The sequence below is a fragment of the Bos grunniens genome, chromosome 3 (assembly GCF_055505025.1).
Source record: "Bos grunniens cultivar Pamir isolate PY7600 chromosome 3, Bosgru_T2T1.0, whole genome shotgun sequence".
In the NCBI taxonomy this organism is placed as follows: Eukaryota; Metazoa; Chordata; class Mammalia; order Artiodactyla; family Bovidae; genus Bos; species Bos grunniens.
Window position 1 is genome coordinate 29,741,517 of NC_141167.1, and position 27,977 is coordinate 29,769,493.

General features: G+C 47.0%; 1 protein-coding gene across 1 annotated transcript; it reads right to left on the bottom strand.

The window, feature by feature from the left end:
• Nucleotides 1–35: 35 nt before the first annotated feature.
• On the bottom strand, nucleotides 36–27,937 carry LOC147375395 (protein FAM151A-like). Its single transcript, XM_086389902.1, has 8 exons — nucleotides 27,641–27,937; nucleotides 25,183–25,329; nucleotides 6,303–6,455; nucleotides 5,176–5,335; nucleotides 3,218–3,442; nucleotides 2,193–2,332; nucleotides 1,178–1,321; nucleotides 36–786 (listed from the first exon to the last, which is right to left on the bottom strand). The coding sequence occupies exons 1-8, from the start codon at nucleotides 27,756–27,758 to the stop codon at nucleotides 113–115; spliced, it is 1,761 nt and encodes a 586-aa protein (XP_086246028.1). The 5' UTR covers nucleotides 27,759–27,937; the 3' UTR covers nucleotides 36–112.
• Between the last annotated feature and the right edge of the window lie 40 nt (nucleotides 27,938–27,977).

Here is a 27,977-nt window from a genome sequence, read left to right on the forward strand (position 1 = left end):
TCCCACTCCATCCTGCCCCAAGGACATGCGTGCAGTGCACTGAGGAAGCAGAGGCATTTATTCCTTCCTGCCTCCCCGTGGGAAGCGGGGGTCCACCAGGCCACCTGGGTGCTCAGTGTGTGCCAACATCCGCCAGCAAGTCTTGGCGGTAGCTCTGGGGTAGCCTGTAGTAGACTCGGGTCTTCTTCACGGCCCTGGCTGCCAGCAGCGCTGCCCGCACAGACGCATAGAGGCCCCGGCCAGGGCTGTGTTCCACCGTGACCGTGGCCCGGGGAGAAGCTTCCAGCAGCCGGGCCACGACTCCAGCGGGGCTCTGGCCCAGAGGCCCAGCCTGCAGCTGGAAGGACACAGGTTGCCAGAGGCCCTGGCAGAGCTCCAGCATGTCTGTGAGCAGCTGTTCCGTGTAGCCACTGCCCAGCACTTCCTCGGGCCAGCCTGGTGCCACTGTCACATGGGGGAACACCTCGGCCACAGCTGTAAGCAACTCCCTGCCAGTCACGTAGCCGGGGACCATGAAACTCCCGTGGGAGACTGTGGCCCCGACCCACACAGGCGTAGACAGGTGGCCAAGGGCAGAGAGGGTGGCCAGCGTGGCCAGGGATGGCCGCAGGGCAGTGGGCTCTGCTATGTGCACGTGGATCCCCCAGCGTCTGGGGTGCGTGGCCAGCTGCTGCAGGCAGGACTCCAGCATCAGGGCATGGCCATCTGGGGTGCGGACGATGGGCACGGGGTCCCCAGCTGCAGGCTTCTGGAGGCCCACGTCCAGCAGGATCATGCCTTCTCGGTCTGGAAGAGGTAGTGGAGGCAACAGTGTCTGGGGTTAGGGTTATCATGGGGTGTCAGAGGCCCTTGCTGAAGTTAAAGGGACAGCAGGAGGTAATGGGGTGTGTTGATTGGATCTGGGCTCCAGGTGGAAGGGCTGCTTTGTGAATGTGCCTGGGGCTCATCCGAATGGCCCAATGAGCCGCTAGCTCAGCTCTGAGGCCTGTGCCCGCCTCTCTTGCAGCACCATGTGACTGAAGCCTCACAAGTTCGAATGCCAGGAGCCCCATACTTTTGACAACACTGCTCCCAAACCTTGCAGCTGCATTGCTATGGTAACAGAGACCTGAGGTAGCTTCCCCGAGGTAACCCTTGCAGTTGAGCTAGGAGCACAGGGGCTGCAGGCAGACCTTACCTGGGAGCTGCACTGTTGCTGTGCTTCCATTGCCCTGGATGTCAGGAACCAGCCACTCCACGCTCAGACCCTCGTCCCCAGGGTGCTGGAGAGCAGGGATCAGGCTGCCTCCGGTGTAGTAGCTTGGCTTCCGTGAGGTATTCACTGTGGGTCAGATTGCCAAGGTGGAGAGGCCACCAGTCACAGAGGCCTTCTGTACACCATGAGTCCTCTCTAAGCCTCACAGCAAAGTTCCAGGGAGCTGGAGTTCCCTGTTGTGTAGATGACGGGTGACTTGCCCAAGGTCCTACAGCCAGTGGGCAGGGTTGCTGGGATTGGAGCCTGATGGAGCCAAGTCAGTCAGGCCCCAAGCTGGTATTCCTCCCCCTCACCTAGATGGCTCCCAGAGCAGGAATGTTGGGTCTGATGGGTCCCCTTGAGATGGCCTGATTGCAGGCTCTCCTCGGTTTGGAGTCAACGGAACAGGGGCTTTGGACAAAGGGACAAGCATCATTGATTAGCAGGTACAGTGGAGGAGCCGTTCTCTGAAATGCTAGAGCAACCCTCAGAGGAACTGTACTGCAAGCAGAAGCATCTGGGGTTTGGAATTTGCTGTTTCCAGTAGGAGCTGTGCCACGTTTAAGCTGAACAACTTTGTATAAATTATATAACTGCTCTGAACCTCAGTTTCTCTATCTGTAAAATGGAATCCCTGCTTCAGGGATCTATGGAGCTTAGTGTTCCATCCCGGAGTCTGGCATACAAGGGATGCTTCAAATGATTCCTTCCTCTTATCTCATGTAGCATTGTCCCTTTCCAATGCTCTGCCCCACCTAGCTCAGTGCTTTTGTCGGCAGACTCCACTCCACCACCTTTTCTTTCCCCTGGAGGAGAAAATGGCAACCCACTCCAGTATTCTTGCCTGGAAAATCCCATGGCCAGAGGAGCCTACAGTCCATGGGATCACAAAGAGTCAGACACAACTGAGCATGCATACATATACACTTTTTCCCACCCTCCGCAGACCCCTCCCTACTGGCGAGCTGCTTGAACTGTGACAGGAAAGGCTCAAAGATGTCATAGTAGACTTGGTGGGTGGCGGTGTTGTCCCGGATGTAGAGGAGGTCATCCACTGACACGGGGTCCGAGGCCGACTGCCACATCGTGAGGGTGTACCTGGGGTCCAGAGAGTCGGCTTAGGGCCTGTCTGCGCCCAGCAGCCCTCAGCCCCTCTCCCATGCTCAGAAGTTAACTTGAGCTGGGGGTGTTGGGCACTACCCGCTTCCTGGGGGCAGAAGAAGCCACAGAGGCCTTGGGTAACTGAGAGCAGAGGCTGAGAAGGAGGAGAGATGGACTGGGTTGCCTCTTCACTTGGAGTGTCTATTTGTGGGTCCTCTCTTAGGAAGGAAAGACAGAAGAGGTGGGCATGGAGCTGGGAGTGGTGGGGGTGGATCAGAGGTCAGGTATGAAGAGGAAAGGCAGTGGCCTCCAGTGGGGAAAGTCCGAGGAAGGTGGTGCTTGGCGGCTGGGGGCAGTACAGAGCCGGGGGGAGGCTGGGCTTCCTCAACCCCACAGAGCTGTTAGGGGCAGAGTCTCTAGGTGAAGTTTGTGCACCCTCGGGGAACAGGTGGTTCCCAGGGGAGGAGGCTGTGGGAGGCAAATTGAGTCTCAATATAAACTCTTATTGGATCTTCCCTGGTGGTCCAGTGGGTAAAACTGTGCCTTCCATTGCAGGGGATGCCTGTTTATCCCTGGTTGGGGAACTAAGATCGCGCATGCTGTGCAGTGTGGTCCAAAATAAACAAACAGATAATAATTATAACAATAAAAAAGCAACACTTTCCAATGGACAGGCTGCTTCAGGTATAGTGACCTGCCTGTCCCAGAGGTGCACAAGCAGAAAGCAGGGACGCTGTGGAAGATGTGAGCACCAGCAGAGGTTGGGCCAGATGGTCATGGAGACCCTTCTGACCATCAGCATCTGGGATCCTGCTGGGGCATCAGGACTGGGAGTGGGTTTGGAGGAAGTGGGGGCTGTGACAGGGGCCTGGGCGTTCTCACCTGTCAGACTGGGCCAGCAGCCAGCTGAAGTGGGGCCAGGCAGCCCTCGCCATGACAGCCAGCACGGGGAAGGTCACCCTCTGGGGCAGTGCTCCCACCAGCTCCTGCATCTTCTCCACCATGGCCCGTGTGTACGTCACATTTGGGAAAAGGGGCAGGTAGAAGGTGGTCCAGCCTGGAGACAGGGTTGCCTCAGGATACTTCTCCTGGACCAAGGCCAGGAACCTGCAGAGAATCAGAGATGCTGGTCTTTTAGAGCCCCTTCCTCATCTCCTGGGTTCTCATCAGAGTGCTAGGAAGAGGCAGGGTCTATTGCATCTAGATATTAGAGCACAGTCCTGAAGAACAGGATGGCTTACGAGGTGCTCAAAGTCCCATGGTAGAGCGTGGGCTTTGGAGCTGGGGAGGCCTGGATTTGAGTCCTGACTTTATGACCTTGGTAAGTTCACCCAACCTCTTTGATTCTTAAAAACGGCATCCTTTCAGGCAGGACAGGGCTTCTCAAACATCCTCATGTGCATGTGGAGATGCAATTCAAAGCCCTGGGTGTGGGATCTGGGCTCTATCAGCTGTGAGGGTCTCTGAACTTTCAGATATTATTTAAAAATTTCATTCAGATTTTGAACTCTTACAAATGTTAATAGGCAAATAATGTTACTCTCTCCCCTTCCCCAGATTATTGAGTAACCTCACTACAAGAAGATCAATCATTTTTTTTATCTTGGGCCACTGACTACAGTTTCAAACTGCTGCTTACTAAATGCTCCTCAGTTTGATACTTGGTAAATATTGGGTGGAAGGATTGTTAGCTGACTGGTTGGAAAGGTGGTTTGATGGATGGATGTGTGGATGGATGAATGGAGATGGACAGTAAAGATCTGGAGGTTAGAGTCAGAAAGACCTGGCTTTGTATGTTTGCTCTGCCAATTATTAGACTTAGGCAGATCATTTAACCTCAGTAGGGTATGTTGTATTACTAAAATGAAAATAATAGTACCTACATCATTCTCATTCTAAGAGTTAAATGGTACTCTACAACTAGACTACTTAAAACAGTGTGTGTGACAGATAATAAACATTCAACAGACTGAGCCTCAATTATTGTCAGCTTTCTTATCTGCAAAATGGTAAGAAAAAATGCTCCCAACCTGGCATTTCTATGGGAAGATGAACTCAGATATATTCTCTCCTTTTATGCGGCCCTCTGTAAACTTGAGCACACCATGCTGCTGGTGCTACTGTTGTTGGCAGTGCTGGGACCTGGGGGTTGTTTGTGGGGTGGGAGGGGAGGCTGGGGAAGGAGTTAGTGCTTTATAGACTTTAGTTAGTACTTTCTAGGAGGTCAAGGGTTGCCCTGGCACTGTTTGCTGTCCAGGAATAAACACTCTGCTGCTACTGCTGCTAAGTCGCTTCAGTCGTGTCCGACTCTGTGCGACCCCATAGACGGCAGCCCAGCTGGCTCCCCCATCCCTGGGATTCTCCAGGCAAGAACACTGGAGTGGGTTGCCATTTCCTTCTCCAATGCATGAAAGTGGAAAGTGAAAGTGAAGTTACTCAGTCGTGTCCGACTCGTAGCAACCCCATGGACTGCAGCCTACCAGGCTCCTCCATCCATGGGATTTTCCAGGCAAGAGTACTGGAGTGGGGTGCCAGTAGGGCACAAATCCATAATCTGCCAGTGAGAGCCCAGTGAAATCAGGACTACTAGGAGAAAGTGTGAGGGAGGGTCCTCAGCAGCCTGGGACATCAGGGAAGTTTCTGGGGCAGGTAATGGCTGGTTTACCAGGAAATGGTGGAAAGGCATTCAAGGCAGAGGGAATAGCATGTGTGAAGGCTCAGAGGTCAGACGTCATGGTGTGGCTGGAGGCAAACTCAGCAAAGGTCCCCTGAGCACCTGCTGTACCCGATGTTGAAGGAAACAGACTGGACACAGCTGGAGCAGAGAGGCAAACACTCACTGTGTGGCATTGACCTCTATTGAGAGGCCCACATTGGGACCCCTCTGGATGTCAGCATTGATCCACACAGGCCTTCGAACTTTCCCCTCCTCTGTCAGCCGCCGAAGGAGGTCCAGGGAGGGGCCCACAGCCTTGATGCTCTTGAAGTCTAGTTTGATGCCTGTGGGGAGAGGGCCAAGGGCTTGGGAAACTGGTCCCTTGTGCTCAAGGAAGAAGGAAACAGAAGACATGACTTCCTGGGACAGAGAGAGGAGGTATGGTGTGTGTGTCAGGGGTGGGAGGGAAGACAGGGCTGGAATTCTGGGTGGGTGTGAAGAAGGCTTCAACGAGAGAAGGGACTTGCCCATGTAGGAGTGATCTTCCATCCCTCATCCCCAAGGGGAGGAAGCAGATGATGGCTAAGGGCTTGGGATTTGGGGCAGGTGTAGGTATTGTCAAGAATCTGATGAAAAGGGACTATGACTCTTGGACAGGCAGGCTCTGAGGATCCCAAGCCACCCAAGCCTGAATAGCACAAAGTCAGACTGAAGAATTAGAGAAGAATTTAGAAAGCCAGGCCAAGGGGATCATAATATGTTGACAACATAGGGAGCCATGGAGGATTAAAGCAGGGAGTGACATGACAGTTGGCATTTTGGAAAGCTCACCCAGGTAGGGGCTTCGTAGAGTTTGGAGGCAGGAAGCCAGTGAGGAAGGAGGTCCAAGAGAAAGATGATGTGAGTGGGACTGGATCGGGGGAAGCCTTCAGGGTTAGAATTGGCAGATGCAGCAGCTGAGTAGATGCAGGGAATGAGGGAGAGGCATTAGGATGATGCCTGGATTCTGACAGTTACTGGCAAAGAGACAGGAGAGGGGAAGGTGGAATTGGCTTTGAGCATGTTGTATCCAGTTCCATGGATTCAGAGCCTGAATGCTCATGTTTGGCCCTTTGCAGCTTATCCTACACTTTTTCATCCCTCATTTCACCCATCTTCCCTGAGCCCAGGCCTCTAGAGTGGTCTGGAAAGCTAAAGCAAGAGCAACTCCTGACAGTCATTGGACTAGTCTCCTAGCAGAGGGACCCCTGCACATGTGGCCTGAGGACCAGAGGGGTGGGCAGCTGGGGAGGGGCTGAGAGAAGTCCTTACCCTTCTGGGAAGAGGCCAGCACAGCCTCCAGCCACTGCTCTAGGGTGTTGTCGCTGTAGATGGCTGGGGGGTGCGCCATGATGGGGACTCCTGTCTCGTTGACTGTGCCGAGCCCTTCTATTGTGATGTCTGCCTCCAGGGCCATGACATTACCTGTTGCATTGGACAGAGAAACTTTTTAAAGCAATTTTTCTCATCATCAAAGTATTACACACTTATAGAATATTTGAAAAATACAGAAAAGCAGAAAGAGAAATATTCACCCACATTTCCATCATAGTTCACTTTTTGATGTATTTTCTTCCATTTTAATCTATGTATAGTTTTTCCACAGTTGAGACCACTCAGCATTTATAATTTTAATCTTTTTCTTTCAATTTTGACACATTTTCACAATCTTTTCATGAAAAAAGAAAAAAACCTGCAAAAGCCCTGATTGAGAGCAGTCACCCTGTCTCAGTCAGCCACTCCTCTGTCTTTCCTGAGACTCTAAATTTTTAGGAAGACTCAGCAGTCTCTGAATTTTTGTTACTAACAGATAATGATGTATATTTTATTCTGACTTTCTGGTTATTTTTTATCATGACTTGAAGAATCTGAGTCAGGGCCATGCTGGGTCTTTTTTAAAAAAATTAATGAAAAAATTAATTTTTGGTTGCACTGGATCTTCATTGCTGGGCACGGGCTTTCTCTAGTTGTGGAAAGCAGGGGCTACTCTTCACTGCTGTGCACGGGCGTCTCCCTGCAGTGCCTCTCTTGTGGAGCACGGGCTCCAGATGCATGGGCTTCAGTTGTTCCAGCACGCAGGCTCGGTGTGCTGCATCAGCTTAGTCCCTAACCGGGGATGGAACCCATGCCCCCTGCATTGGCAGGTAGATTCTTAATCACTGTATCACCAGGGAAGTCTGCGGGGTCATCTTTAGAGCCCACATTATCAAAGTACTGTTAGAAAAATTCATCTAACTCATATTCCTGCCAGAAGTACATAAGTTGGTCCATCTCCAGGCACCCATATAGTGCTGAGAATTGTTATTTTTGTCTTTAAATGTACGCAGTTAACGCCTCCAGTGGCTGTGTGATGCCTGCTGGGAGCGTTCAGGCCAGAAGGGAGTCAAGGACTTTGAATGAGAAGCAGACTGGGAAAAGCAGGCCAGGCTCTCTGATCAATGAGTGGTGTAGAGGGTGGGTGGGGTCGCTATGAGCTCCTGCTCCATCGAAGACAGTTGGCATCAGAGGGGTCTCTTCTGTTTTATACTTGCAGCCCTGCTCCCCTCCAAGTCCATTTAGCATATAGCTGCTAGAGTCACGGTTCCATATACCTGATCCTGTCACTTCTGTTACAAAATCAAAATTCCCTTAGCCCTGAGAATCCAATCCAAATGCTTGCAGAGTCTGTGAGGTCCTATAGGACCAGGCCTGGCAAACTTTGCCATCTCACCTCGAGTCCCTCTCTCCCTCAATATCTAGCTTCCATCCACTCCTGTTTCTCCAACATCAGTGTGCACACAGACCACCCAGGAACTGTTCAAATGCAAGTTCTGCTCAGTAGATCTGGGGTGGGGCCCAAGACACCTACCAAGCTCCCCAGTGATGCCCAGACTGCTGATCCACAGACCACACTTGGAGCCTCGAAGCTCAAATATCTTGTCTCCCATCTCTGGGCTCCTACACCTGGCTGTTGCCATGGCAACACTCTTCCCTCCACAGTTTTACTAGGCCACCTCCAGCTCATTTGTGGGTGTTGGCTTAAAATATCAAGGAGGCCATCCCTAAACCACACAGTCAAAGTCAGGCTGACAGCTGATCCTTTGAGCACTCAGCCCCCATGTAACTACTCATATAGCACCATCCTTCCTGAGCCTGAGGGCTAGGAGCAGGCTCCAGGTCTGTGGTGCCCATCACTTGGATTTCCAGTGCCAAGATGGTACCAGGCCTAAAAAAGGAGCTTCAGAAGTGTTTGTTGGATGGTACAAGACTGGCTAAATGAATGATGGAGAAAGCTGAGATCAGGGACTTCCCTGGTGGTCCGGTGGCTAAGACTCTGTCTTCCCAGTGCAGATGGCATAGGTTTGGTTCCTGGTCGAGGAACTAGGATCCCACAGGCCTCACAGTGCAGCCAAAAGAGAAAAAAGTTAAGTTCAACCAGCCCAGGTCCAGAAAAGTAAAAGAGCTTGCACAAAGTTGCAGAGAATTTTTGCAAATTTCTCTAAGCCTAGGTGTCTGGATTTCCAGAAGGGAGAGGAAGCTGAGTGCCAGGCTGTCCCCAGCACTGTTTCAGGCACTTTGCACTGTCCCATTTCATCCGCATATTATATCTCTGGCCCAGTGCTCCGGAATCTTTGGTGTCCTCACTGACAAGATGGGGATGAATCTCTCTGGGCTTTAACTACAGCACGTGGACATAAATTATGTTGTATTAAAAAATTAAAAACAAAAACAGGTTGTAAACTGTGAAGGGCTATATGAAGGTAATTTTTATTTCTATGGTTTTCTTGTCTTAACTTGGTTACCCAGGAATGCTGAGAGGGATCCAGAGGGGTTTGGGGCCCAGCAAGGCCCAGAGAAGTCAGGCCCCAGGTGGGTAGCTGGGCAGATAAGAGGGTAGCTAAAGAGAATGGATGCTGAGAGGTCTCCTTCCCCATCTAAAATGGGCCAGGTCCGGTCTGGGGAAGGTGGCGGTATACTGGGAGGGAGCCAGGGCTGGAACCCAGGTCTCAGTCCTGGTGAGTCTCTGAAGCTGCTGCCTTGCTTGACCTGCACCAGCTGCCTCCCTTGAGATGCTGGTAGCCCCTGAACTCAGGACCGCGTCTCACTCGTTTCTACACCTCCTCTCAAGCTGGGTGCAGAGCAGGGGCCCAGCGAATGCTCAGTGAGGGGGACTAAAGACAGATGGACCTAACCTGCCTCCTTGTGATCAGCACCTGGACCCAGCTTCCTCCTGCACGGCCATTCACACCTGTTCGGGGCCTTCCAGATCCTGAATCTGGGAGCCAACTTGTTTGCGGGGTCGGGGGGTGGGGTATGAGGGAAGAGGAGATGAGGACAGGAGCAGGTGCCTGCTTCCACAGTAGGAGCCTTGGTCCTCAGAGGTACAGTCAGGTGAAGAATGCTGCTCTCCACAGGGAGCCCACAGGAAGCTCCGAGGCCCTCCCTCCCCTCCCCCCCACACCAGGTGCTCTACACATCACATCCGGCAGAGGGGTGCCATGGAGGAGCGTGCAGACCCTGAGCCCAAGACTGCTAGTGTGCGGCTCCGCTGTTGACCTTCAACACCCCCTGAAGGAGTTCACGTGGAGTGAGGCACTCTGTGCTGCAGGGAACCTGGTGGGACAAGTCTTTGAAGTGAAAGTCGCCCAGTCATGTCCGACTCTTTGCGACCCCATGGACTAAACAGTCCATGGAATTCTCCAGGCCAGAATACTGGAGAGGGTAGTCTTTCCCTTCTCCAGGGGATCTTCCCAACCCAGGGATTGAACCCAGGTCTCCCACATTGCAGGCGATTCTTTACCAACTGAGCTATCAGGGAAATATTTTTAGGAACAGGTTTTATGTTCCCAATCCTTACATATAGGGGAATTTGACATGCTTCCCTGGTGGCTCAGATCGTAAAGCATCTGCCTGCAATGCAGGAGACCAGGGTTTGATCCCTGGGTTGGGTAAATCCCCTAGAGAAGGGAATGGCCACCCACTCCAGTATTCTTGCCTGGAGAATCCCATGGACAGAGGAGCCTGGTGGGCTACAGTCCGTGGGGCTGCAAAGAGTCAGACACGACTGAGTGACTAACGCTTTCACATATCTAGAAAAGCACTAAATCCCTTCACGATGACATCAGATCCTTGTGACTAGGAGAAAACCTCTTGTAAAGTAAGCACTTGATAGCATTGAACTCCGCCTTCAACAAAATCTTATATATTGACCTTCCCCCACTACCTCTTTGGAGCAGTCTCTCAGAGCTATCTGAGGTGCTGCTTTCTCGGCTGCGGTCGTCATTTTGCCCCAAATAAAACAACTCGCAACTCTCAAGTAGTGCATCTTTTTTAGTAGACAGTTAGAACTGGACATGGAACAACAGACTGGTTCCAAATAAGAAAAGGAGTTCGTCAAGGCTATATGTTTTCACCCTGTTTATTTAACTTATATGCAGAGTACATCATGAGAAACGCCGGACTGGAAGAAACACAAGCTGGAATCAAGATTGCTGGGAGAAATATCAATAACCTCAGATATGCAGATGACACCACCCTTATGGCAGAAAGTGAAGAGGAACTAAAAAGCCTCCTGATGAAAGTGAAAGTGGAGAGTGAAAAGTTGGCTTAAAGCTCAACATTCAGAAAACGAAGATCATGGCATCTGGTCCCATCACTTCATGGGAAATAGTTGGGGAAACAGTGGAAACAGTGTCAGACTTTATTTTTTTGGGCTCCAAAATCACTACAGATGGTGACTGCAGCCATGAAATTAAAAGACGCTTACTCCTTGGGAGGAAAGTTATGACCAACCTAGATAGCATATTGAAAAGCAGAGACATTACTTTGCCAATAAAGGTTCGTCTAGTCAAGGCTATGGTTTTTCCAGTGGTCATGTATGGATGTGAGAGTTGGACTGTGAAGAAGGCTGAGTGCTGAAGAATTGATGCTTTTGAACTGTGGTGTTGGAGAAGACTCTTGAGAGTCCCTTGGACTACAAGGAGATCCAACCAGTCCATTCTGAAGGAGATCAGCCCTGGGATTTCTTTGGAAGGAATGATGCTAAAGCTGAAACGTCAGTACTTTGGCCACCTCATGCGAAGAGTTGACTCATTGGAAAAGACTCTGATGCTGGGAGGGATTGGGGGCAGGAGGAGAAGGGGACGACAGAGGATGAGATGGCTGGATGGCATCACTGACTCGATGGACGTGAGTCTGAGTGAACTCTGGGAGTTGGTGATGGACAGGGAGGCCTGGCATGCTGCGATTCATGGGGTTGCAAAGAGTCGGACACGACTGAGCGACTGATCTGATCTGATCTGATCTGATGACCACCAACTAAGGACCCAGAGTGGATGTTCCTCCTCGCTTGAACTCCACGAGAAACCGGAGCCTTGGTACCAGGAGTGGCCCTTCGAGCCCATCTGCTTCCTCGGGGAGTGCAGATGAATTTGGGTAAGCCTCTCCTGGTTTTCGAATCTCCCTATTGGTTGAGATTCTGAGTTTTATTTGGTTGTGGAGCAGGTTACCTGCCCACTTCCAGCTGGAAAGATACTGGAGAGGGCCCGGGTGAAATATCCGGGGTATACCCACTCATGATCTAGACACTGACTTGGGCTCTGTTGAAAAATACTAAGAATTTTCCACACAGTAGAAAGACACTGGGTGGGAGACTTGCTGAAAGATGCCAGAGAATATCCATCCAGTGAAAAGGCCCTGGGGCAGAGGGCATGGATTGAAAAAAACTTGAGGAATACCCAGGGCTCAGCTGAAAGATGCCAAGGTTGTTCCGTTGTAGGGAACTGAGCAGTCTTGGTTGAGTGGTTAGGTACGAGGCTGATCTGACACTTTCCCTCAGTTAGACTGCCTTTATAGGCTTTGTCGGGGTAAAAGTGAGAATGTATGAGAGCTTTGCTCTGAAGAAAAGGGACAAGGCTTCTACTGGCCAGCTATGGTTTTCTCAGGTAACTGAGAGATTTATGGGAGTGGTGAAGGTCTAGTCTTCGAAAAGTACAGTGGTCCCATAGGGAAACTCACCTATTAATTAAAATACTTGCTCGTCTGGGGGTTGCACCTAAGAACTGGCCATTCAGCAACCTGAGCAGACATCTTAGAGTGCTGGAGGCAGAATCTAAGGCACATGAGAGGAGCTAAAACGAGTCTGAGGTGACTCCTGGAGGAGTTCAGCTCACAGGCCCGCCACACAATTTCACCAGTGATTTTTATCCCTGAAAAATTCAGCTTAAAGTGGAAAACAGAATCTCAAACGCAGAAACAGAGGGGTGTCAGAAAGCCAACCTCTGACTAACATTCCAGCCAGATTCATGTCCAATGCATATGGAGCTGGTATTTGCAAGGACCTTGTTAATTGGGGAAATTATACTAAAAGAGTTGTCAACCTAAAATGGCCAAACTGGGGCTCTTTTGATATTCCAAAATTGGCATTTTTGTGCCCACGATTAGAAAAGGCCGGCCATACTACTTTGCTTGGTATCTAGAAGTGTATAAGAAAGGAAACTATAGAGTAACTTCTTTGCAGGAAACCAAGAAGAAATTGCTTGAAACTATATCAGAACCAAAAAAGGCTGCTAGCACTGACTCTGCCAGGTCACAGGTCTAGTGGGACTGGGAAGTCACATTTGGCATTTATGCCATTTGACTTTTGATTTTTGGGCAACCACTTTGCCATCTTTTGGGAGCACTCTTACCACTTGGCTTTTGATTTCTGGGCATCCTTTTGCCTTGTTATTTTATTTGGAGTGTGACTCCTGGCTGGTGAGGTTCTGGTTTGGTTTGAGCATGCAGGCATCTGGTACCAACTGCTTGAGCTTGTATGGGAAGTGCTTCCTCTAAGGTTCTACACTCCACCTGGGAATGCCTTGGAAAAAAATTTCAAATGACTGGTCAACCTATAGCTATGATCCAATGACAAGAAAAGTGACCTAAAAATATCAGATCTTTACTGACACAGGATAGGGAAATGGACTGAAGTTCCCTTATGTCCAGGACTTTTCTCCTATAATCAACAGCCTGGGGCTAAGCAAACTAAGACCCCCACTTCCCCAGAAGAACAAACCTTGTTGGGACCAATCTGCCCTTGTTATCAGGGCCAATTTGAGCACTTAGTTCAGTTCAGTTCAGTTCAGTCGCTCAGTCGTGTCCAACTCTTTGCCACCCCATGAATCACAGCACGCCAGGCCTCCCTGTCCATCACCAACTCCCGGAGTTTACCCAAACTCATGTCCATCGAGTCAGTGATGCCATCCAGCCATCTCATCCTCTGTCGTCCCCTTCTCCTCCTGCCCCCAATCCCTCCCAGCATCAGGGCCTTTTCCAATGAGTCAACTCTTTGCATGAGGTGGCCAAAGTACTGGAGTTTCAGCTTCAACATCAGTCCTTCCAATGAACACCCAGGACTGATCTCCTTCAGAATGGACTGGTTGGATCTCCTTGCAGTCCAAGGGACTCTCAAGAGTCTTCTCCAACACCACAGTTCAAAAGCATCAATTCTTCGGTGCTCAGCTTTTTTCACAGTCCAACTCTCACATCCATACATGACCACTGGAAAAACCATAGCCTTGATTAGATGGACCTTTGTTAGCAAAGTAATGTCTCTGCTTTTCAATATGCTATCTAGGTTGGTCATAACTTTCCTTCCAAGGAGTAAGCCTCTTTTAATTTCATGCCTGCAATCACCATCTGCAGTGATTTTGGAGCCCAGAAAAATAAAGTCTGACACTGTTTCCACTGCTTCCCCATCTATTTCCCATGAAGTGGTGGGACTGGGTGCCATGATCTTCGTTTTCTGAATGTTGAGCTTTAAGCCAACTTTTTCACTCTCCTCTTTCACTTTCATCAAGAGGCTTTGAGTTCCTCTTCACTTCTGCCATAAGGGTGGTATCATCTGCATATGTGAGGTGATTGCTATTTCTCCCAGCAATCTTGATTCCAGCTTGTGCTTGTTCCAGCCCAGCGTTTCTCATGGTGTACTCTGCATATAATTTGAGCACTATCAGGTCTAAATTCTGGCTATAAAACTATGATCACAGAAAAATAAAGACGATTTTTGACAGTGTGGTCACAATTCTTTAGACTCCAGAGAAAGCTTTAAAAAAAAATCTCTTTAAGAATTCTTGCCCTGAGAAATAACTCCTCCTATGCCTTGAGACCAGAGTTTTCTAGATAACTTATCCATTATTGTTCAGTTGTTCATTAGTGTCTGACTCTTTGCAATCCCATGGGCTGCAGCATGCCAGGCTTCCCTGTCCTTCATCTCCCGAAGCTTGCTCAAACATGTCCATTGAGTCAGTGATGCCATCCAACCATCTTGTCCTCTGTTGTCCCCTTCTCTTCCTGCCTCCAATCTTTCCTAGCATCAGGGTCTTTTCTAATGAATTGGCTCTTCATATCAGGTAGCCAAAGTTTTGGAGCTTCAGCATCAGTCCTTCCAATGAATATTCAGGATTGATTTCCTTTAGGATTGACTGGCTTGATCTCCTTGCAGTCCAAGGGACTCTCAAGAGTCTTCTCCAACACCATAGTTCAAAAGCATCAATTCTTTGGCACTCGACCCTCTTCATGATCCCACTCTCACATCCATACATGACTACTGGAAAAACCATTTTTGTTGTTCAGCCCTTCAGTCATGTCCGAGTCTTTGCGACCCCATGGTCCAATGAGTATTCAGGGTTGATTTCCCTTAAGATTGATTGGTTTGATCTCCTTGCTGTCCAAGGAGACTCTCCAAGGGACTCTCAGGAGTCTTTTCCAGCACCACAGTCTGAAGGCATCAATTCTTTGTCACTCTGCCTTCTTCATGGTCCAGCTCTCACAAGTGTATGTGATCACTGGAAGACCACAGCCTTGACTGTAAGAACCTTTAAGAGCAGAGTAGTGTCTCTGCTTTTCAATACACTGTCTAGCTTTGTCATAACTTAAAAAAAAGTAAGCGCTTACAAATCAAGCAATTCTAAATAAGAGATAAATCAACCTAAAAGAATTTCAAGTTCACATGAACTGGGAAATATTCAGTATTAAATCAGTACAGTTCAGTTCAGTCGCTCAGTCTTTTTGACCCCAGGGACTGCAGCACGCCAGGCTTCCCTGTCCATCACTAACTCCCAGAGCTTACTCAAACTCATGTCCATTGAGTTGGTGATGCTATCCAACCATCTCATCCTCTGTCATCCCCTTCTCCTCTCGCCTTCGATCTTTCCCAGCATCAGGGTCTTTTTCAATGAATCAGTTCTTCACATCAGGTGGCCAAAGTACTGGAGTTTCAGCTTCAGCATCAGTCTTTCCAGTGAATATTCAGGACTGATTTCCTTTAGGATTGACTAGTTGGATCTCCTTGTAGTCCAAGGGACTCTCAAGAGTCTTCTCCAACACCACAGTTCAAAAGCATCAATTCTTTGGCACTCAGCTTTCTTTATAGTCTAACTGTCATATCTATACATGACTATTGGAAAAAACATAGTTTTGACTAGATGGACCTTTGCTGACAAAGTAATGTCTCTGCTTTTTAATATGCTGTCTAGGTTAGTCATAGCTTTTCTTCCAAGGAGCAAGCGTCTTTTAATTTCATGGCTGCAGTCACTGTCTGCAGTGATTTTGGAGCCCAAAAATAAAGTCAGCCACTGTTTCCATTGTTTTGCCATCTATTTTCCATGAAGTGATGGGACCAGATGCCATGATCTTAGTTTTCTGAATGTTGAGCTTTAAGCCAACTTTTTCACTCTCCTCTTTTACTTTCATCAAGAGGCTCTTTAGTTCTTCTTTACTTTCTTCCATAAGGGTGATGTTATCTGCATATCTGAGGTTATTGATATTCCTCCCAGAAATCTTGATTCCAGCCTGTGCTTCATCCAGCCTGGCATTTCACAAGATGTACTCTGCAAATAAGTTGAATAAGCAGGGTAACAACATACAGCCTTGACGTACTCGTTTCCCAATTTGGAACCAGTCTGTTGTTCCATGTACAGTTCTAACTGTTGCTTCTTGACTTGCATACAGATTTCTCAGGAGGCAGGTCAGGTGGTCTGGTATTCTCATCTCTTTAAGAATTTTCCACAGTTTATTGTGATTCACACAGTCAAAGGCTTTGGTGTAGTCAATAAAGCAGAAGTAAATATTTTTCTGGAAGTCTCTTGCTTTTTTCAATGATCCAATGGATGTTGGCAATTTGATCTCTGGTTCCTCTGCCTTTTCTAAATCCAACTTGAACATCTGGAAGTTCACGGTTCACGTATTATTGAAGCCTGCTTGGAGTCTTTTGAGCATTACTTTGCTAGCATGTGAGATGAGTGCAATTGTGTGGTAGTTTGAACATTGTTTGACATTGTCTTTCTTTGGGATTGGAATGAAAACTGACCTTTTCCAGTCCTGTGGCCACTGCTGAGTTTTCCAAATTTGCTGGCATATCGAGTATTAAATACCTGGCATTAATGTTTGTTTATTAATCTAACTAATATATACATGTCTAAGAGTCACTAACATTAACATTAAGCAGAGTATTTTCATTGTGTCTAGGTTTAATGTAAGTTAAATAGTATATCTGTTACAATTTTGTCAGCAAGGAAATTCCTCAAGTAAAAAAACTTCTAAAAAATATAAATGAGGTGAACTTTTAGATAAACTCTATTAAGAATAATTATGCTTTAGGAATGTCTGTCTAAAATACTCTGTAGATTGGGGTAACTTGAAATTCTAAGGGCTAACTATGGAGAACCGTGTGGAGATTCCTTAAAAAACTGGAAATAGAACTGCCATATGACCCAGCAATCCCACTGCTGGGCATACACACCGAGGAAACCAGAATTGAAAGAGACACATGTACCCCAATGTTCATCCCAGCACTGTTTATAATAGCCAGGACATGGAAGCAACCTAGATGTCTATCAGCAGATGAATGGATAAGAAAGCTGTGGTACATATACACAATGGAGTATTACTCAGCCATTAAAAAGAATACATTTGAATCAGTTCTAATGAGGTGGATGAAACTAGAGCCTATTATACAGAGTGAAGTAAGCCAGAAAGAAAAACACCAATAGAGTACACTAACGCATATATATGGAATTTAGAAAGATGGTAACAACAACCCTGTATGTGAGACAGCAAAAGAGACACAGATGTATAGAACAGTCTTTTGGACTCTGTGGGAGAGGGAGAGGGTGGGATGATTTGGGAGAATGGCATTAAAACATGTATAATATCATATAAAAATAAATAAAAAGCAAGCACTTCTCAGGGAAAAAAAAAAAAAAAAGAAATTCTAAGGGCTATACTAAACTAAGTAATGGGAGTCTATTGAATAGCTAGGTCATTTCCAAATAAAATAAGATTTTGAAGCATTTATCACTGAACACTAATTTTCCCCTAGAGATTTGGGACTATTAATGAATAATGTTTGGTACCTTCCTAAAAGGTTCTCTCTAAGAAAGAAAAGGTTTTTGGAAATAATCACTGGTATTTATGCTCACCAATCTACAGAATGCTAATATAAAGGTCAGTTTTTGGTTGCTTAAGGAAAGTAGGATGTATATTTTCAGCAAAGAAGATGTGAGGAATGGAATTGCATTTTATGAAGGGAAAAGCAAGTAGGTCTGACTTACAGGTGGCTGTTTCAGGATGGGAGAACAAAGTATTGGGTACAGAAAGTGATAAGAAGATTTGTGGAAAGCAGACCCCGAGAAAAGAATTTTGTGGGTGGTTAGGACTAAGTTTAAAATAAATTTAATTAAGTTTATGTTTAAATGAAGTTAAAAGTAAGCTGGTACAAAAGCTTAAATTTGGCTTTTCTCTATCTTCAGATGTTGAACTGCCTTGGTAATAGATTTAAGTTTCTTTATCTCTTAAATGATCTGTTCTGAAATCCTTCATTGTAGAATAGTTACTGTTTCACAGTGACCTATAATCCTACCTGACTGAATGTTCTAAGCCTTTTTGATATTTGTTGACAAAACTTCCTGCTGCTAAGTCCCTTCAGTCGTGTCCGACTCTGTGCAACCCCATAGACGGCAGCCCACCAGGCTCCCCCGTCCCTGGGATTCTCCAGGCAAGAACACTGGAGTGGGTTGCCATTTCCTTCTCCAATGCATGAGAGTGAAAAATGAAAGTGAAGTCGCTCAGTCGTGTCCGACTCTTAGAGACCCCATGGACTGTGTAGCCCACCAGGCTCTTCCATCCATGGGATTTTCCAGGCAAGAGTACTGGAGTGGGGTGCCATTGCCTTCTCCGACAAAACTTCCTAAATAATTCAAATGAAGCACTTTCGGCTTCTAGCTAAGAGGGCCCCTGAAACATCCCAAATGTTATTCTAGATTCATATTGAATACAGAATCACATGGGAAGTATTGCTAAGTGAGTAATAAATCTCGGGTTATATTGTATGGTAAATGTTACTAATTTAGATATATTAGAAACTATATGGAGTTCCTAAAGTTCTGATATATCTTGGTAAATGCTATCAGTCATAATTCTAGCTACTATCTTAAAGTGTTGTCACAGCACTTAACCAAGTTTCGCAAAAATGCTTCCTCCTCAAGAAGATTTATAAAAAGGACTTTTGGATAAATATAAGTTTCTGAACTGGGTAAATAATGAAAGGATTCTAATGGAAAACCTGGTGACTTCACAAAGGTTAACGAAAGGACTGAATGAACTGGCGAACATGCTAATAACTTTTGTGGTTTCTGTATGAAAAATTACTGGTTTGAATCTGTGTTTTCCAGGTGCAAGAAAAACCTTCCCCTCAAATTAATTATGACAATAATTTGCTAAAATTATACTTTAGAAACAAATTGAAACATTTATCTTTTCTCTCTATCTGACCCCTCCAGAAACTGGAAACTCTGCTTCTAGTAACTTTATCAGATAAGCTAGGAAAGTTATATCGATAACAGCTACAGAAATCTCAAGGAATTTTGGAGACCTTGAGAAGGGCGGAATCCACCTAGATCTGTTAGGTGAAAGGTGAAATCTGTGATCAGCCTTTGGTGTGACTTTCTTAGCTCTGAAAGGTTTTATTTTAAAAGTTCAGTCTGAGATGCTATAAAAGCTTTGGCAAAGAAAAAAAAGCCTATGATCAATTATGCTTACATAAATCATCAGGCCAAATTTATTGACACCACTCCAGGCTTCAGCAATACGTGAACTGTGAACTTCCAGATGTTCAAGATGGTTTTAGAAAAGGCAGAGGAACCAGAGATCAAATTGCCAACATCCGCTGGATCATCAAAAAAGCAAGAGAGTTCCAGAAAAACATCTATTTCTGCTTTATTGACTATGCCAAAGCCTTTGACTATGTAGATCGCAATAAACTGTGGATACTTCTGAAAGAGATGGGCATGCCAGACCACCTGACCTGCCTTTTAAGAAACCTATATGCCAGGTCAGGAAACAACAGAACTGGACATGGAACAACAGACTGGTTCCAAATAGGAAAAGGAGTACGTCAAGGCTGTATATTGTTACCCTGCTTATTTAACTTCTATGCAGAGTATATCATGAGAAACACTGGGCTGGAACAAGCACAAGCTGGAATCAAGATTGCCAGGAGAAATATCAATAACCTCAGATATGCAGATGACACCACCCTTATGGCAGAAAGTGAAGAGGAACTAAAGAGCCTCTTGATGAAAGTAAAAGAGGAGAGTGAAAAAGTTGGCTTAAAGCTCAACATTCAGAAAACTAAGATCATGGCATCCAGTCCCATCACTTCATGGCAGATAGATGGGTAAACAGTGGAAACAGTGGCTGACTTGATTTTTCTGGATTCCAAAATCACTGCAGATAGTGATTGTAGCAATGCAATTAAAAGACGCTTGCTCCTTGGAAGGAAAGTTATGACCGACCTAGATAGCATATTGAAAAGCAGAGACATTACTTTGCCAACAAAGGTCCATCTAATCAAGGCTATGGTTTTTCCAGTGGCATGTATGGATGTGAGAATTGGACTATAAAGAAAGTTGAGCACCAAAGAATTGATGCTTTTGAACTGTGGTGTTGGAGAAGACTCTTGAGAGTCCCTTGGACTGCAAGGAGATCCAACCAGTCCATCCTAAAGGAGATCAGTCCTGGGTGTTCATCGGAGGGACTGATGTTGAAGCTGAAACTCCAGTACTTTGGCCACCTCATGCGAAGAACTGACTCATTGGAAAAGACCCGGATGCTGGGAAAGATTGAGGGCAGGAGGAGAAGGGGACGACAGAGGATGAGATGATTGGATGGCATCATCGACTCAATGGACATGGGTTTGGGTGGACTCCAGGAGTTGGTGATGGACAGGGAGGCCTGGCGTGCTGCAGTTGATGGGGTTGCAAAGAGTCGGACACGACTCAGCAACTGAACTGAACTGAACTGAACACCTATTTCACAAACAAACTAGTCTTAATTCGGTTATATTTGGTAAAAACAAGGGTAAATTTAGGGAGAAAAAGATGTTTCAATGATTGTTAGATTCCAGTTTGTTAATGGAGGTCTGTATCTACTAAGACTCATTTCCTGGTAGTTCTTTGCTATTATGCTGTATTAATGTAAAATTTAACTGAATTTTTAAAGGACACTCTAAATTAGTTTCTGAAGCTTATCTCAGTAATCTATCTTTGAATGAAGATCAGATACCTCATGACTGTGACCAAGACCAGAAAAAGACATAGTTTAAGGAACTGTCTCCTGCGTGGATGGAAGGACTTTTTTATCAGAGGAAGCTGCAGTACCCTAGGATGAAAAGAAAATGACGCTAGAAGCAGACAGCTTGCTCAAGATGCTGGACCTGATTCATATGATCAGTTATAATGTTTTCTTGACTTCTTGGACCTTTGCCTATAAATCAAATGTTTTCTATCATGGACATGATTCTATGCTAGTTTAAAACTCAATCCAACTGTTGGATTTGTGGCCAGTTACCTGTGTCTAATACTTCTGGATTACCTTGGTGGATTTTTCCCCTTCAGGGCTCTGACTGGATACCCCCTAGCAAATTTATTTTAGAAAATAATTTAGTCCTGTTCTATCTATTCATGATATTACTGTATGGGATCCTCTCACCTGGCCAGTTAATAATACCTGCTCTGACCCTGGCCATAGATTTAAGTTTTCTCTTAGGGTCACTCAAACTCCAATTAGAATGGCAAGCTAAGTCTCAATCAAAAATTGTAACCTCTTGTCTACTAAAAGGAAAACTCGCACAATTATGGGATGGATCTATATGGTTAACACCAAGCTATGGTCACTTAAGTTTAAAAGCTCCTCTAAGGATAATCAACCTAGTAATATTATGAAACTAGGCTGGGTGCTTTATGAATTATGCCTACTATTACCCTTAGAGAGAGTGACTGATATGGGACTTGGTGGATTTGGGGTTTTAATTAATGGCTTTGGCGTCTGGAATGGATAGGAAGGTGTAGCCTGGGATTACCATGAACTCAAGGATATATACACAACAAATTAGAGGTAGCTCAAGCCAATCTAACATTGATGCAAGCTCAATAAGTCAAGACATCTGTATTCTACTGGTATGATCATTTAGCAGCTATTTTTCATGACTTCAATGGGATTGGAGGGTGTAATTGATCATATTGAAGCCTTAACAACTTTCACTCAACAAACTTCAAATGATAGTAACCAGATTATTAGCCTATTGAACCCTGAGGTCTCAATGATGAGAAAGGTGGTACTACAAAACCCTCGGCTGTTGACATCATTGCAGCATTTCAGGGAGGTACCTGTGCCATAATTCAAACTGAATGCTGTGTTTTCATACCTGATGAATCCTTTAATGTAACACCTTTGATGAACCACAAGAAGAATCAGATTTCTGCCTTAAGTGATTCATTCCCTATTCTTGATAATCTTTTATAAAACTGGTTTGGAAAAAAAAAAACTGGTTTGGTGCAAGAGGCTCATGGCTGAAATATTTATTTATAATTCTGCTAATGTTGTTAGTTGTATTATTTGCATTTTGCCTGTTTTACAAGATTATTGTTTCTTGTATTACCAAGTGTATGACTGAGCCTCCAACGAAAATAATGTTGACTAAACTTGAAACAGTTGATCAAATGTGTAGCTTGATATGTGATCAATGATCATAATAGTGTAACTCTAGATATAGGAAGATGCAATGAGAGGGAATCTTACTTTTTTGGACCAAAACTAGAAGATAGATGTCCAGAGATCTTTGACTATTAGGACCTAGTCCAATAATAGCTCATTGAGTGGCCTATCAACAAAAACCTTCAGAATCGGGAATGGGCCTTCCTAGCAACACACTCCAGTGTTCTTGCCTGGAGAATCCCAGGGATGGGGGACCCTGGTGGGCTGCCATCTCTGGGGTCACACAGAGTCGGACACGACTGAAGCGACTTAGCAGCAGTAGCAGCAGCAGCAGTACAGGACAAAATGGTCATGAAATGCCTTCCCAAGTTTCCTCAGTCAGTAAAGAATCTGCCTGCAATGCAGGAGATCTGGGTTCAATCCCTGGGTCGGGAAGATCCCCTGGAGAAGGAAATGGCAACCCGCTCCAGTATTCTTGCCTAGAGAATCCCATGGACAGAGGAGAGGAGCCTAGCAGGCTACAGTCCGTGGGGTCTCAAGGCTTGGAGAGGAAACCACCACCAAGTATGGTTGGTTTATGACCACAAGGGGGCACTGTCAACTCTAAATCGGCACTTGCCAAGAGCTTTGACGCTGACTGAACAGCAAGGGCACTTGCCCTCTGCTTCTGTGGAGATTGAATCCGGTGCTGCTGCAGCTGGTGACCCTTCAACACCCGCTGAGGGAGTTCAGGGTGGAGTGAGCTACTCTGTGCTCCGGGAGCGTGGTTTGACAGGTCTTTAGATAGGTGGGTATTTTTCCTTTCATCTCCTCATATCTACAAAAGCACTAAATCCCTTCATGATGACATCAGATCCTCGTGACTAGGAGAAAACCTCTTGTAAAGTAAGCATTTGGTTGCATTCAACTCCCCCTTCACCAAAATCTTTTATGTTGACCTTCCCCCACTACTTCTTTGGAGCAGTCTCTCAGAGCTATATGAGGTGATGCCTCCCAGGCTGCAGTCCTGATTTTGCTCCAGATAAAACTTAACTCATAACTCTTAAATTGTGCATCTTTTTATTTAACAGTTGTGGTGACCAAAATAGGACTCGAACACTTGCAGCTCTCAAGTTGTGCATCTTTTTTACTTGACAATTAACTCACTCAACTAGGGTGATCACATGTCCCCATTTGCTTCAGCATAATTACTAATAATGACCTCTTTCATGACCAAAAGTGCCCTGCTTTCATCCTACCAGTCCACATTTGGCAGAGGAAAAACTGAGCTGCAGATGGGTGAAGTCACTTGTCCCAAACCACTCCTTTGGTAAATGGTGAAATGTAGAATTTGAGCCCACTTCTGTCTGCCTCCCAAGCCTTTGCTCTGGCCCCTCCCATCCACGTAGATGTCCGGTGTGACTTCACCAGTCTAACTCTGGCCTACCATTGCTTCCCCTCAGGATCCCTACCCCAGCTGTGGAGCCACCCTCCTCCCATAGACCTACCCTGGGGACCTAGCAGGACCTGCAGCGGGGAAACTGGGCCTTGGGTCCTTCCCACCCCTGTGGCTATACTGACAGGCGCCTCAGCATGCTCCATGCTGTTGGGCACTGCTTGGTTGGGGCCCTTAGCTTTCTTCTTGGCCAAGGTCACAACTTGGTGGGGCCTGATCCTTATCTGCTGTGCCAGGACTTACCTGAGATGAGCCTGAGGCTGGCAGAGCCTCTTTGCCTTCCCTCAGGCCTTATCTCCCAGATAAGAGTTCTCCCTCTTGCCAGGGAATTCTCTCTCCGCCTTATCACTGAAATCTGACCATTGGTCTCCCAATCCTGAAGCAGCAGCAAACTGGCTCCACCCAGCCTGCGATGCCTTCCCCTTTGCTGATGACCAAGCCTGCCTCCTCCAGGAGGTCTTTCTAAGGACTCATTCATTCATTCAGCAATCCTTCCCCAGTCACTTACTCCCAGGCCTTGGTGACTCTGAAGGAGGTAAGAGTCAGAGGCCTTGAGCCTGGGTCTTATTCTGCTTCAGACCTACTGTGTGACCATGGACAAGACCCTCTCCCATTCAGGATCTCACTTTTCTAAAAGTAGAGCAGTGGTTCTCAAGGTGTGATCTCGGGGTCAGCAACATCTGCGCCATGCAAATTCTCAGGCCCCACCCCAGAGCCACTGAATCTGAAACTCTCTTCTGAAGCATGCTCAAACTGGGGACCCTTCTTTCCATCTCAAATAGTCACTGCTTTAGAATTAACAAGCACGTTCGTGAACATGATTTAACGAGCTTTCCCACAGTGCTGAAAAACTGGTCTCCCCTGCTGAACTGGGCCAGGCATGATGCAGTGATTCAGAGTATGGGGTTTCTGATGCTGGCTTGTTGTCATTGTTTAGTCACTAAGTCGTATCTGACTCTTGATACTCCATGGGCTGTAGCCCACCAGGCTCTTCTGTCTATGGGATTTCCCAGGCAAGAATACTGGAGTGGCTTGCCATTTCCTTGTCCAGGGGATCTTCCCAACCAAGGGATCAAACCTGCATCTCTTGCATTGGCAGGTGGATTCTTTACCACCAAACCACCATGGAAACCCACAATGTTGGCTTAGCCACTTTCAAACATTGTGACCTTACTGTGAATTTCGGTTAAGTCACTTAACTTTTCTGAGCCCCCATTTTTCTTCTGAGGGATGGCACCCACAAAACAGGCAGCTTTTGGTACCAGGAGCCCCAGTGTAACTGAGTGTGTGTGTCCCCACAGGGGGTGTGGCTGACTGGTTGCCATCATCACTGTGGATCGGAGGCTCAGGAGTTATATTAAGATAATTCGCTCAGACTTTTACACTCGTTTTGGTAGTGCTAGAATTCAAACACATCTTCTGGTTCCTCAGATTTGAGAGCAAAGGCCTCCTTAGCAGGCAAGTTGTCTCCTGGCAAGGCCTGGGAGGGAGAGCAGGATGTGACCTTGGACCCAGACATCGCCCTACAACCTGAGCCAGTCACATAACCAGTGAAGCCTCACTTTCTCAAGTGGATGATGGCAAGAACGCGGCCATACCCATCTTAATGCTACCTCACAGGTAATGCTGTGAGCCTCGCCTCCACTCTCCCTCCATCTTCTCCGCCTCTGCCCCAGCCTGCCCCATCCTGGCAACTGGACTTACTGCTGAGGGCAGCCTTCATCTGCTCCTTGCTGTTGGCACGGTGGTACCAGGTGACCAGCAGGCCATCCCTCTGGCTGATCTGACCCAAGCTTAGCAGGTAGTCCAGCATGTCTGCGTCAGAGCGGCAGGTCCCATCCTGTTCACAGCCTGGAATCAAGGCCAAGGAGGCCGTTAGCATCAGTTCTTGCCCAAGCCCAAGGCTCTTGTCTGTACATCCTACTAACCCTCTCTGGGCCCTGGGGCCATGTCCAGCCTGCCGTCTAGCATAGACAGTGGACCCCAGAGTCGTCAGTGCCAGGAGAGAGAAACATGTGGGGTCCTGAGCACAAGGATGCTCTGGGCCAGCCTGGGGACATTGGAAAGTTCACTGATAAGGGAATATTTGAGGGAGACCTAGAAGGATGGGTGTGTAAATTTAACCAAAAGAGGGGACTAGGTTATTCCAGACAGAGAGGAAAAGTATAAGCAAAGGTATGGTCATAGGAAATGTGTGGTTGCATAAAAGAATGGCCATTGCTCTGGTACAGATACAGAGAAATGAGATAGGACAAGATTGGAAAAGAGGCCTGTGATCCAGCTGTAAATGACCCTCAGTTCAGTCAGTCACTCAGACGTGTCTGACTCTTTGAGACCCCATAGACTGCAGCATGCTAGGCTTCCTTGTCCATCACCAACTCCCGGAACTTGCTCAAACTCATGTCCATTGAGTCGGTGATGCCATCCAACCATCTCATCCTCTGTCGTCCCCTTCTCCTCCTGCCTTCAATCTTTCCCAGCATCAGGGTCTTTTCAAATGAGTCAGTTCTTCACATCAGGTGGCCAAAGTATTGGAGTTTTAGGATTGATTGGTTTGATCTCCTTGCAGTCCAAAGGACTCTCAAGAATCTTCTCCAACACCACAGTTCAAAAGCATCAATTCTTCTGCACTCAGCTTTCTTTATGGTCTAACTCTCACATCCATACATGACTACTGGAAAAACCATAGCCTTGACTAGGTGGACCTTTGTTGGCAAAGTAATGTCTCTGCTTTTTAATATGCTGTCTAGGTTGGTCATAGCTTTTCATCCAAGGAGCAAGCATTTTTTAGTTTTATGGCTGCAGTCACCATCTGCAGTGATTTTGGAGCCACCAAAAATAAAGTCAGCCACTGTTCCCACTGTTTCCCCATCTATTTGCCATGAAGTGATGGGACCAGATGCCATGATCTTAGTTTTCTGAATGTTGAGTTTTAAGCCAACTTTTTCACTCTCCTCTTTCACTTTCACCAAGAAGCTCCTTAGTTCTTTGCTTTCTGCTATAAGGATGGTGTCATCTGTGTGTCTGAGGTTATTGATATTTCTCCCAGCAATCTTGATTCCAGCTTGTGCTTCATCCAGCCTGGCATTTCACAAGATGTACTCTGCATATAAGTTAAATAAGCACAGTGACAACATACAGCCTTGATGTAATCTTTTTCCAATTTGGAACCAGTCTATTTGTTTTTCCATGTCCAGTTCTAACTGTTGCTACTTGACCTGCATACAGATTTCTCAGGAGGCAGGTAAGGTGGTCTGGTATTCCCTGGGTGCCGGCAAAAAAAAAAAAAAATGGGGTATGTGCTGGAGATAGCAAACAAGTTTGTGTTTAGAAAGTGCTCCTTAGTGGCAGGGCGAGCATGGATTGGCGAGAGCAGGCTGGTGGCTGAGATTGTGTGGGAAGGGGTGGGCTGAGGCAGGGGTGCAGCAGGAGAGGGGGAGCTGAGAGGTTAGGGTGAGCAGGGAATGGAGATAGAGGATGGGAAGGAAGAAGCCTCGAGGCACAGGACTGAAGATACAGGCATGAGACAGAAGGAGGTCCCCATGTGGATGGAAGGCCCTTCAGCAGGAGAGGGTGCAGGGATGTGAGGGTAAGTTCAGCTCAGTCCACTGAGTGTGATGCCTGCATGGCCCTCCAATAATAAGTGTTCATCCAGGAGCATGGAAGGATAGCTGAAGCCTGGTAAAGAGGAAGGGAAACAAAGCTAACGAGACTGTTTATTGGAGATCAAATCTTGGTGGGGCAAGTAGAGCTGTGGATGGAGGATAAGTCAATCCTGAAGGAAACCAACCTTGAATACTCATTGGAAGGACTGATGCTGAAGCTGAAACGCCAATATTTTGGCCACCTGATGAGAAGAGCCGACTCACTAGAAAAGACTCTGATGCTGGGAAAGGTTGAGGGCAGGAAGAGAAGGGGGCAACAGAGGATGAGACGGTTGGATGGCATTACCGACTCAACGGACATGGTGGTGGTGAAGGACAGGAAAGCCTGGCGTGCTACAGTCCATGGGGTCACAAAGAGCTGGACACGACTTAGCAACTGAACAACAACAGGGAGGAGAGCGGAGGCCATCAGGTCTGTCGATGGGAACAGAACCTTATGGGGGCAAAGAGTGAGGGATGGAGGAAGCCAAGCAGATGGCATGACTGGGTGCTCCTACCTGGCAAGGTGGTGTTCTTCTGCAGCGAGAAGCCCAGGACCATCGCGATGGCGAATACCACAGCCGCACTGACACCGCCGACAATAGCCCACTTCCAGCACCCCTTCTTGTTGGCCATGATGACCCTCTGGGGAGAATACCCCTTGAAGGGTAGTGTCTCCTGAGGCTCTGAGAGCTGGGATCGGGTGGGAGGTAGGAGGCTTAGCAGCACCTAATTCTTTCCCTGGCAGGACAGCTCCTGCAGGCCTGGAATGTCCCAAAGACAGCTTTGGAGGCCCTGCCTACCTTCCTGTGCTCCTCCTCCTCTCTCTCTCCCAGGATCTTAACAGGTCAAGCA